This window comes from Triturus cristatus, chromosome 7 (assembly GCF_964204655.1).
Source record: "Triturus cristatus chromosome 7, aTriCri1.1, whole genome shotgun sequence".
Lineage (NCBI taxonomy): Eukaryota > Metazoa > Chordata > Amphibia > Caudata > Salamandridae > Triturus > Triturus cristatus.
Window position 1 is genome coordinate 613,479,300 of NC_140590.1, and position 12,313 is coordinate 613,491,612.

Consider the following 12,313-nt stretch of genomic DNA (forward strand, 5'->3'; position numbering starts at 1 on the left):
TTGCAGCGTCCGTGTTTTTTTTCATTTTTTCTAAAGCTGTGTCTACAGCTGGGCCAAACAGGTGTTCTTGGTCGAACGGCTGATTCAAGGTAGTAGTTTGCACTTCTTGTTTAAAACCAGAAATGCGCAACCATGCATGTCTGCGTAGTAAGACACTGGTGTTGACCGATCTAGATGCGGTGTCTGCTGCATCGAGGGCACATTTAATGGATGCATTTGTAATCAACTTACCCTCCTGGACCAGATCATGGGCTTTGGCCTTGTATTGGTCAGGCAAATGCTGAATTAGGTCCTCAAGCTCATCATAGTGAGCCCTATCATACCTGGCAAGCAGTGCTTGCGCATTAGCTATCCTCCAGTGATTACCTGCTTGGGAGGCAACTTGTTTGCCTGAAGCTTCTAGTAGTTTAGACTCTTTGTCTGGAGGTGGAGCATCACCAAAGGTTTGAGCATTGGAACGTTTCCTTGCATTGGACACTACCAAAGAATCTTGAGGGAGTTGTGCTTCAATGTACGTGGGATCATTGGGGGCGGGTTTATATTTTTTATCAATGCGAGGATCGGGAATTCTGGTCCGGACAGGGTCTTTGAAGAGGTCTGGTGCGTGTTTAATGACACCTTTGAGCATGGGCAATCTTTGCATTGTCCTTTGTGACTGGGGAAAGTATCTACCAGGAAGTCTTCCTCCATGAGGTCTGAATGCATTTGTACGCCATGATATTGGGCGGCCCTATCAAGAAGCTGATTAAACCCTATGTTGTAATCTGGGGAAGATGGCCGTGTTGGGTATGCCTCTGGATCAGGACGGTCTGGAGGATCTGCAGGATCATTGTAATCTGCCCATGTGTCCTGTGGTATAGGAGTGTCATCATCAGGGTAATCTAAAGGGTCATTATGTCCAACCCCGTCCCCTAGGTCATCGTCATCCTGTGGTGGTGGTTAGAGTGGAGAGAGTCTAGGAGAGTGTATGGGAGACTTTACAGGAGATAAAGGCTTAGTAGGAAGAACAGGAGAAGAGGGTTGTAGGGGTGAAGATGCAAAGTGTCTTCTCTTCAAAGCACCTCAGGAGAGTGTGAGGTGTCTAGTTTCCTCTTCTTTGTTGGGAGACTGACAATATGGCCTGTTTTAGGGTGCATATGCAATGTCTTTTGTTTCGGATCAATAGGATCTGGTTGAAACAATTCTTCCCGGTTGGTGTCTCCTTTCGATGCCGATTTTTTCGGTTCCGAACGTGGTTTTGATTTCTGCTCTGGAGCCTTAGAAGTGTTTTTTTGCTCCTTCGGCTTCAATGTCGAGTCGGTAATCTTTTTCGGATCCAAAGGTTTTCGGGGTTTGTTCGGATCCGAGGCCTTTTGGTCTTTCAGTGCCGAAGAGCTCGATGCCGAGGCCTTTTCGGTGGTAATGAGAGTAGGATGTATTCCCGATTTCGGTACCGACTGTGTTTTTTGGGCACCGATATGCGGCTTGCTTGGTCGTGAGCCGCCAGAAGGCTTTTCCTTTGTCTTTGGGGCCGGGCCTGGAGGCGGGGCTTCTGAAGTTTACTTTCTGTCATGACTAAGGCCTTCAGGCGAAGTTTTGACTGGAGCCTTCTTTTTCTCGGGTGGGGTAGGGACAGGGCAGTTGTACTCACTCGTTGACCTGGAGTGATGTGGTCATTGGAGTCATAGTCATCAGCTTCGGATACGATGTCGTTCTCCTCCGAATCCTCTGCCTCTGGAACGTCAGGGCCTTCATCGAAGAGGTCTTCTGGCACCTGTGCAGCCTGTTGCAGACCTTGTGGTGGCCGCTGTGTGGAAAGTTAGCTCCACACTGGGGGCATTTTTAAAATGGGAGTCCTTTCCATTAGCCGTAGGCCCGAGTGGCGTCAATAGAACCAATGGCCTGCGTCGACGACCGGAATCGAGTATGTTTGAGTTAGCGCGTCAACAAAAACAATACAGTTCGAGTTGTGATGATTTGTTAGTTAAAAGGTTTTGAAACACGATACCAAACCGGAGCCAAAGTTACATCCTAACCCGATGGCAGAAAAAATCAATCTGAGGATGGAGTCGATGCCTATGCACACTATCGTCCAAGGGACGAGGCACCTATCTTGTGACTACAAAGACTTCTTCCAAGACAACAACAAACTGCAATCATTCGAGCCCAACACCAGATGGCAATCTATGCAAAAGTATGAATTCTGCAGCTCATATGCCTCGAACACTGCATTTCATTAATGGAATAGCTGAATTGATGTCGCCATGACAGCCTCCAAGGCAAACTCTGAACCACTGTATACTTTATGAAAATTAAAGTATTAAAAAAACATTGTTGATAGTCAACACCTTCAGCAATGCTAGCCCTGTGCGCAAACTGTAAGACAAAGCTTGGACTAACTGTAAAGGACCTTGCTCGGATGACAAACACCCTGGGAGCAGCCCCTAGTGACGTGGCATCCCACAAACAATTGCCTTGCTCCAGGGACAGCACAGCGAGAACTGGACTTACTGAGGTGCCAGCACACCACGAGCAGCCCTAACTGTAGTGACATCACAACTGGAGTTGCCCCTACTGCAGTGATATTGCACCGGGATATGTTTTTTGCAGTGATGGGCCACTGGAGCAGCCACTATGGCATGACATTATTGAAGTGACATTGCACTGGGAGCTGCTGATTGATGCAGCTGACCTAGTTAACTCTCCACAGTGCTGCCGTCTCCGCTAAGACAGGGACACATATACCTCCAGTTCAGCAAACAGCTTCCCCCAACATCATTTTCTGAGCTCATCTTAGGACGCACAGATCTGCATCCCAGGGCACATTCCATTCCTGTTGCTCCAACTGCTTTCCCTTGCATTTGCCGTTGCTGTATTACCCCTCTTCCACTACTCGTTCTTTATCTTCCTACGCTGATTGCAACCGATTCCTCCTTCTTTACAAACTGCACTGTGCCTTTCCATCTACTCTATCCTTTCTCTTTCTATTCTCATTTCCCCCCTCTTATGGAACTGTGCAGTCTCAACTTACATTCATCACCTCCTCCCGTGACCTACCCTCCCTGTGTTGTATTGCAGTACAAATGATCTCACTTGGTTTACACACATCCTCCCCAGCAAGTTACACACCTGTGTGTAAACTGAAACAAGCTTTTTAATATACAAAAGCCAGCATCTAGCTTTCTCTATGCGGTTTAATCTCGACACGGTGTACATCAAGAACAGCTCAAATTTCCCACTCAATGTGAACCTATGTTACCCTTATATAGTAAGTAAAAAGAACATGAACTAAAATGTAAAACCTTTTTAATAGGGGCAGAGATGTGGCATTGCATAGTTTTCAATTTGACACATAACCCCTCTAACTACTGGGTTTTGCTTACTTGTCGCAGATTTGTTTCTGCCTCCTGGATGGGTTTGTTTTGCGATCTTCTTGAAAAGTGGTGGTGGTGGCATGCTGGCTGACCGGCTTTCCTCTGTTAAAAACACACGACAGGTCAGTACAACTTTGGACTAACAACTTATTCTGCTGTAACAATAACATTACTTTTAACAATTCTTTATTGGCATGTTCATCACTATCCACATCCAAGAACAAAACATTCTGTAAGACACAGAAAATATACTGTAAACAATTGTACAGACAAACAATATAAAAGTTAGTCAGTCAAACACCCATAATATCCAAGCCATCATTACACATAAGCTTTGAACTCATTCAATAACTACCCACAGGGTCCCTGCTAATACATATTTATCCTCAATCAATGCCTTTTGCACCTTGCAGCCATGCTCTTTCTCCATCAACAGAAAAGCCTGCCAAAGTTCCAGAACAAGTGGAATGTGCAAAGCTAGAAAAGGAGCGGTGGAACCGGGGCAACTAGGGGCAGCCCAGGTCAAGAGAAGACAGGGCAGGGTCCAAAAAGTTCGAATTCAATCCCTGAGTAGCGTTTAACGGGACTAATGGGGAAACTACACCATGCAGCTTCAAATTGCGGCAATCTGTCGTTCATTTTGTAAATAAACTTCTCAAAGGCGCTGCGTCAAACAGGTTCTCCAACAACATTTTTAGAGTGGGTACCTTGTTGGTCTTCCACAGATGCAAAATAGCTGTGGACACCCAGCGGGATATGAAACAGGAGGGGTCGTGTAGTTCTGCGGTATGTTCAATGTGTGAGACAAGAGATTCCAAATTTGACTCCAGTATGTCTGTACCATACAGCATTCCCACATCCGCACATCCAGGGAGAAGAGTATTTTCTCATCCAGTTCCTTCTGAATCTGCCAAAGTATATGAGAAAATGTCCGCAAATGACTGACTGATGATCCTCTGGGCACAAAATTCACCAGCATCGAATGTATCAAAATGAGGGTAACACATTGTAAATGACAGGACTTTCGCCAGTATTTGAAAATCTGCATTGATTGAAGTAATGGTGCGATAACTGGAGCATTCCAATGGATACCGGTCTGGTTTAGGAAGTATGGATACAGAGCTCTCACAAACTCTGCATTCAGGTGTCACTCCTATAGGGCTTCATTAAACACAGAGACCAGTGGCGGGTCAATCGTAGGTTTCATGATTTTATAGAATTCTATAAGTAATCCATCCTCTCCTGGAGATTTGTTGCTCGCTATGTCATCTGTACCTGCAGATATTTCCTCAACAGAGATCACCGCTTCCAACACGTCAGTTTGATCTGCAGTCAGCCGTGGCAGCTGAAGGGCTCTAAAGAAGGTCTCTTCTCTTCCCAGTCTGGATAACTATCGTAAAGGTATCGGACTCATAAAAATTCAGAAATTCTGTAGTGATAACTGTTGGTTGGTTAAGCTGTTCCCCATTATGCTTACTCTGAGCCAGAATAGTCTTACCTGCTAAGCTGCATAGTAAATAACCTGTCTGCAGTTAATCCCCGCTCATAATGTCTGTCAGAGAAGAAAAAGCAACTTCCCCACCTCTGTAGTACATAGGTCTTTAAAGCCGATTTAACCTGAAGAAACACCCTTAGATCAGTATGTGACTGTGTTTTAGAACATTTGTCAGTAAGTAATTTAACCTCTTCCGATACAAATTCGATTGTCAGCATTTTGTTTTTTATTTATAGCAGTCTCTCTCATGAGAAGCTGTCTCAAATAATCTTTTCCTGCCCCTATAGGACTGGAGCTGTGGACATTGATTCCCCATTGTCTGCTAAGAATTGCTTCAGGTACGAGTGGAGACACTCCTTATCCTAAGGAGCCCTATATCTTGAGACATTCATGGACCAGGGACTTCTGGGGGATGCTGTGAGGTCAACATCAATATCAGTGGCGGCTGGCGACATTTGAAAGTGGTGAGGTGTAAAATTATTGCCGCACTGCACTGTGGCAAGGGAGCAAGCCCAAACAACTTAAGGGGAGTGCAGTGGGGGTTCTCCCCACGAGAACATTTTGTAAAAAAGAATGGACAAATGGTGCATTTTCAAGCAAACTTGAGGAAGCAGGAAGGTTAATAAAGCAATACGATTGAATTATTCATTTTTATGAGTTATACAGGACAATCTTTGCGTATGCTGATGGGGGGGGGAGGGGTGGGAGGGCATATTGTGCCTGTGCGTGACTGCCCCATGTGTGGTTTGTGTGAAAGAGTCTCTCGGAGGATTGTTTGCCAAGTGGCTAAACGGCTACCCTGTCAGCTACTTTTTAGAATGCTAGGCGGCTTATCTTGTAGAACAGATGGCCGAGCCTGATTTCAGGCTGCTGTGGTTTTAGAGCATGCGGGCTTTACCGGCAGAGTGCCCGCGCTTTTACTAAATGGCCTGTCAGCTCTAAAAACAAGTTCCTTCCCGTAGCCGCTCAGAAATGTGTACGTAAGTCAAAAATTTGGACTGATGTACAGGTCTCATTACTGGAAGCAACATGGTGGAGCCCTCAGAATTACCCCTGAACTCAGATTCCAAGGCCCAGATTAAACGAATTGATGTGTTTAAGACACACTTCGGAGGGACGAGTTAGGAAGGTACTGAAGGGTAAAGACCAGAAGAGTTAGGGAAATAAATGGCAGACACTGAACACCATATACCTACAATCAACTGTCACCTATAAATTCATTCAAATATTACGATATACCATAGTTCACACACAAATGTAATCAAATTAATTAGTCTTGCCTAAACAGGCACACAAATTTCACAAACACCTGAAAACTCAAATTTCATCCATTAGATTGAATCGTAAAATGTCATTGCGCATCTCGCCGCAGTGGGAATGATCATCACAGGCCTGGCACTAGGAAATCACAGCATTCGCAGTGCCAACGGCTGGCAAATTAAGCTCTGAGCTCTTTCTGGTACCCATGCCTGCAGTGTGGTTTTAAAATAAAATGAAACAGTTACCGGCTACGACTGCCCTACGCTGGGTCGTGTTTGCCCCCGGGTCACTGCCCTTCACCCACGAGGGCCCGCAGGCGCACATGGAGCTGCTTTGGGTGAGGTGCGTGCGTGGAATGGCCAATAAATATGAGCCTTTTGTACCCAACACGCACTCGTTCTTAATAATTGTTTATGTTAACAGCGCCAGCCTATTAAGCTTAGGGAGCGAATGCAGCACCAACCACACACACACACACACACCCACTACGTTCTAAACGATGCACGCTCGCTTTAAACACGGTGCCCATTCTAAACAGTGCGTACAAACCATAAACAGCACACACGCACGCACACTCACAATCGTACCCGCACACATTCTAAACAGTGTACTCTGGCTATGAACACGGCCCCCATTCTAAACAGCGAGTACACACCTTAAACAGCACACACCTAAGCACCAGGCCCGGCTCCAGGAATTTTTATTTGGGTGGGCCAAGGGTGCATATGGGTGGGCCACTGTGGGCTCGTTTTGTCGCATATATGTCTAGGCAGGCCTGCTTCAGGGCCCTCCTTTATCTCTTCTTAGTCTTACAAGGCCCAGTAAAACGCACTCTTTTCCAAATCTCTTTCTAAATATTATCACTCTCAAAAAGTGTTTTTTCCATGTAATGTTCCTTTGATGGGAAGAGGAGGTTTCTGAGGTGGGAGTATAAGGCTCACTCTGTCCGAGCCTTCAGGGAGAATCCCTCTTCATTACTACCTCCACCTGACCCCGTACTCTGCAACGCACTTCCTTACAGGCTTGATTATCCACTACTCCTCTACAGTGCACCTTATCTCACAGCTGACCTTGGGCCCCAGCCCCATATCAGGCACCATCGGGCTCCACTTTCATTTTTCCCGATAAAAACATTAGTAAAATCACCTTCAAACCTAAAACATTGAATATAGCAGTAAATATAATTAGCACGCACCTTAAAGTGAGTTCCACAGTGGACCTTATGACCCGACTGCTAATTAAATAAACAAAAACAGACAGGCCATGACAGGGCCGGCTTCAGCGCTGATGCGAATGTCTTTTTTGGCACCGTACCAATTACCTAATTCTCCGTAAATACCTTTACTACCACCTTCCAACAGTGCCCCTCATCCCTCCATGGCCCCCCCTATTGACCTCCTCCTCAGATTCCCTCACTGCCACACACCACAAGTGCCCCTCATCGCTCCATAGCCCCTCCTACTACCTCCTCCTTGGATTCCCTCACTGCCACCCCCCAACAGTGCCCCACATCTTTACGTAGCCCCTCTCCCATATACATTTCATTTGTTGTAGAGCACTACTCATATCAGTGTAGTGTGTGTCAGTACTTAACACCACGCACACATTATACAGAGACAATGAATCATACAAGTATGTAAATCAGTCTACAGGGAATGTCACATAAGCCAATGAGGATTACAAGGTGTATGAATCACATGGCATCGATACTGGTGGGCATTTTAAGAGGGTTTTTTCTGGAGAAGCACAAACTCAGGATTTAAAGAGTATTCCATGGGGGTCGGCTTTACTGCCAAAAATGTATATCTGCCCAAACATACTCATTTTAGCAACATTAGAATAATGAAAGACTGGGGAAGTTCTAACTATATCACAAAACAAAAAAAGCGAAGTTCTAACTATACCATTCATGTTTGTATGGAGCCCTTTGAAGACAGTTCATAGGTTACTGTCCTATGTTAGGATAGTAACTTCTGAACTGCAAGTAACACAAGGCTCTCTGTGACAAAGGCAGTAACCTACTGAGCTTCCACATAAAATACAGTTCATCTACATTTAAAAACTACTAACAGACAAATGATTGCTCTCCAGCAGGATCATTAATCACCAGCGTTATCTGGGCATCTTTAACTGTCTTACTGTTATCCTGCATCGGCCATGGTAATGATACAAACTGTTCAAATGAAGCACACACGAAGTATGTGTCCTGCTGGGCCTGTGCAGATTTTAAAAAGAAAAACTAGTAACACATTCTCTTACCTACTCCATTAGTCAAACTTTGTGTCACAGCCTGATGTGATAAGCTGCAACAGGGGTCAGGAAAGGTGAATAGGAATAAACAAACTTCTTTTCTCCTGCGCTGCATAGAAAAAGAAATATCCACGCAGCAGAACAGTAGGCAAAGGTTACCAGTGCCAAACAAAGGATTTGTCACCTTTCGGTGGAGATGAAGGGGAGAAAAAATAAACAAAGCCTCGTTTAAAGACCTGTGAAGGGGCGTGGCTTGGATGCCGAGGGGAATGGCGGCATGAGCTCGGAGCTCCGCACCCGATCCCCACGAAAATCCTGTTAAATCGTACGAAATCTGCTGCGAGCCGCACCACTGCATCGGTGCTGGCGGCGGAACAGATAGCAGCACCTCAGGAGACGGGAACCAGAGCGGCTTCGGGAGATTTGAGCCGTCCCGGAGTGCCGCGAGCCTGGGGCGCCGTAAAACAGAGGAGACCCTAAGATGGCGGCCGGGGCCGAGCGCCGCAACGGTGGAACGCCGCCGGACCAGTGAAGTCTGCGAGGGCACAGCCTGTGCGGAGAAGAGCCCCGCTGAGGTCCCCCCGACGGTGGGTGACGAGACGGACTACGCTCCGGTGCACGGTGAGAGGGGACGGTGTGGAGGACGGATCGGGAGCTGAGGATCCGGGCGCTGCTTTGGCTCCAAACCCTGCGTCCCAGCGGCTGCCGGCGCTACCGAGTGTGCAGACGGAGACACGGCCCGAGGGGTGTGGTGGTTTGTGGATCCGCGGGCGAGGCCAAGGTGGATCTGGGCGCCGCCGCCTATCGCACGCTGCTGCTGTGGGCCAGGCCCTGCGGGCTGGGAGAGACGGCGAGATCTGGAGTGCCCACTGAGATGCCACTGCAGTTTATGGCCGGGACCCCCGAAGCGACGACCTATACCCCCTGGAGATCCAGCGGCGCACGCAGGGGTTGGTGACCCCAGGACAGCCTGAGTGGGGGAGACCAGACCGGGAGGAGCCGGACGCTTTCCGAGGGCAAGGGATCTCCCGGAAGGAACACGAGAGACAAAGGGTGCCCGGGCCGCGGGGTGCCCGGGGAGCTGAGGTGACGAGGGCTGGCGCCCGGGGAGAGCCTGGAGGAGGCACGCTTGGAGCACCCGCTGACCGGCGATCCGGAGAGACCGCGAAGTTGAAAGCGCCTGTGTGGGGCCGCACGAAGCACGGTGGCCCCTGACGTCGGCTGTGCTGGGAGAGCTCGTGGGAGTGAGCAGTTAGGGGGTGTGCGAGCGGGAGTCGAAGTGGACTCGCCCGTGGGCCCAGTGGATCGCGAACCCCCCTGGCCTGAGGAGATGATACCCGAGCGCCCCGCGAGCGGAGGACGAGACGGTGGTGCCCCTGTCTGGATGGTGCACTGGCCACGACAGCCAAGAGAGGCGACGAGATGGGCAAGCCTAAGGCCAAAGGTTAGGAAGGAGCACCCGGGACGGAGCCGCAAGACGGAACAGCCCAGAGCCCTGCGGACTTGCAACAACTCCGGGATTGTATCCTAGAGGCCATAGCGGCCACGAAGGACGCGTTGCAGCAGGATATCGCGCAAGTGGCATCGGGCTTGGGGATTTTGAGGGCGGACCATGGGAAGCTGAAGGACCGAGTTAAAACGGTGGAAGATCAAGTACAGGACATACTGCCGGCACATAAATCTCAGGAGGGGCGCCTGGTGGAGGCGTTGGAGCGCATACAGGTCCTGGAGCGGCGAGCGGAGGACGCTGAAAACCGCAGTCGTCGCAACAACGTCCGCTTGGTGGGACTGCCGGAACGCAAAGAAGGGGCCGATATGGTGGGATTTCTGGACGCTTGGCTGCGCTCCGAGGTGGCCCCGAAGGGCCTCTCGCCCTTCTTCACATTGGAAAGGGCGCACCGAGTGCCGGCGAGGCCCCCCAAACCGGGCCAACCTCCACGCCCAGTGGTGATAAAACTGTTGCACTACAGGGACAGAGACTGGCTGCTGCAGCGGGCCAGAGAAGCGGGGCCATTCCAGGTGGACAACAGTAGCGTCACGATGTTCCCGAATTATACCTTTGAAACTCAGAAGCTGCGTGCCTCCTTCCTGTCACTTAAGCGTGAATTGAGAACAGAGGGTTTGCAGTACTCGCTCCTTTTCCCGGCCAAGCTGCGTGTCATCGTGGACGGCAGGACGTTCTTCTTCCCAACCGCGGCGGAGGCCTGGACGTGGTGGGACACATACAAGTCCAGAACGCACGAGGCTGGAGCCCGAACGGCGGAGGCGCGGAGGTCACAGCCGATGCGGCAGTCGCGAAGGCTCCGACAGACGAGACAGAGGGCTGGAAAACCCACGGACTCGCAAACGGAAGAAGAGAGGAGAGCGGCACTGAAAGCAGTGGTGGACTTGTCCGGAAAGGTGGCGACGCAGTCATCCCGCGGGACGGGCTCGGACAGCCGCGGCACGAGCTCGGAATCTGACCGCTCCGTATTGACTGGGGGCCGAGGCCCCGTGGTGACCCTGCAGACATCGGGGGGAAGTTGTGGAAGGCTAATGAGACGGCTCTGCCGGGGGGCCAGCACTTGAGAACTGGGGAACCAACTCCTATCGAGGTGGACACATTCAGAAGAAGATGCTCAGGTTTTCGTGAGTGTTTATAGGGGATGTGGGGGGCGGGGGGACGGGACTGTGGTAGCCTCCTTCGGTACCAGGCTACTTCCTAGAGGCCCATAAGGCCACTGCAGTGCAGACTGCAGTTTAGGTGATTGGTTGAGCGAGTTTGCTCTACTCTAGTTTGGATGGGGGCTGCTTCTCCGAAGTTGGGTCCTATTCTGGGGGGGGAGGGGCCGAGAGTAGTTTGGGGGGCTCGAGGCGAAGGGGTGGGAGGGGGGGGATCAGGGTTTTCTTTGGGGAGGGGTGGGACAGTGCCCTCAAACGCGGCTGGACATGGAGGGGTATCAAGCAGTGGCCTCTGACGTGGGACCATGGCTAATGTGGGGTTGGTGAAATGTGTGACCTGGAATGTGCGGGGACTCCACACTATGGCTAGGAGACACAAGATTCACGCGTACCTGGTACGCAGGGGTGTGCAGATCGCGCTCTTGCAAGAAACGCATTTAACGAAGCAGGAGGGCATCGCACTGCAGCGCAGGTGGAGAGGGCAGGTGTTTAGTACAGCTTACTCCGCGTTTGCGAGGGGAGCTTTGATATGGATCCGAGCGGGCACCCCCTTTCAGGTGATGAGGCACATTATAGACCCGGAGGGCAGGTACGTAGCTGTTGAGGGCAAACTCAGGGGTAGGGACATAGTGCTCTGTAGTCTGTATGCACCCAATCTGGATCAGGGGCCCTACTTTACGAAATTGTCCGTGGAGCTAGCCAGCTACTTGACAGGCCCCATTGTGCTGGGAGGGGACTTCAACTCAATCGCAGACACCGCGTTAGACAGGTCACACCCGCCCCTGCGGACGTCCCCGGTCCACAGGTTAGCGAAGCGTAGACTCGAGTGGCAGGGGAGGTGGGAACTGACAGATGCCTGGAGGACGCAGCACCCAGAGACGAGGGATTACTCCTATTATTCACCACTACACGACTTGCATGTTAGGTTGGACGCTTTCTTGTGCTCTCCGACAGTGCTTCAAACTGTGGCACACACGATCTCTGATCACAACCCTTTATTAATGACCCTGGAGTGGATGGTTGAGACCCCGCGGGTCCCACTGTGGCAGCTGAGGCCGGATACCTTAGAGGACCCGCCTTTCCGAGCGGCCTTGCGGGAACGGATTGTACACTATTTTACTGAGAACGAGGGCTCCACGGCGGCCAGGGCGCTAGAGTGGGACGCATTCAAGGTGGTGGTTAGAGGCCATTGTATCGGGAAGTACGCTGGCATGCGCAAGACTCTGCTAGGAGATCTGGACAAGGCAGAAGGGAAATTGCACGAAGCGGAAATAGCGCGGCCGGGTCATCCTGA

General features: G+C 50.2%; 1 protein-coding gene across 1 annotated transcript in view; it reads right to left on the reverse strand.

The window, feature by feature from the left end:
• Positions 1-12,313, reverse strand: part of TRIM25 (tripartite motif containing 25) — a 453,236-nt gene that overhangs the window by 142,530 nt on the left and 298,393 nt on the right. The window contains exon 7 of the mRNA XM_085617183.1: positions 3,363-3,455. Coding sequence (XP_085473309.1) covers positions 3,363-3,455 — 93 coding nt within the window. The remainder of the gene's footprint in view (positions 1-3,362; positions 3,456-12,313) is intronic.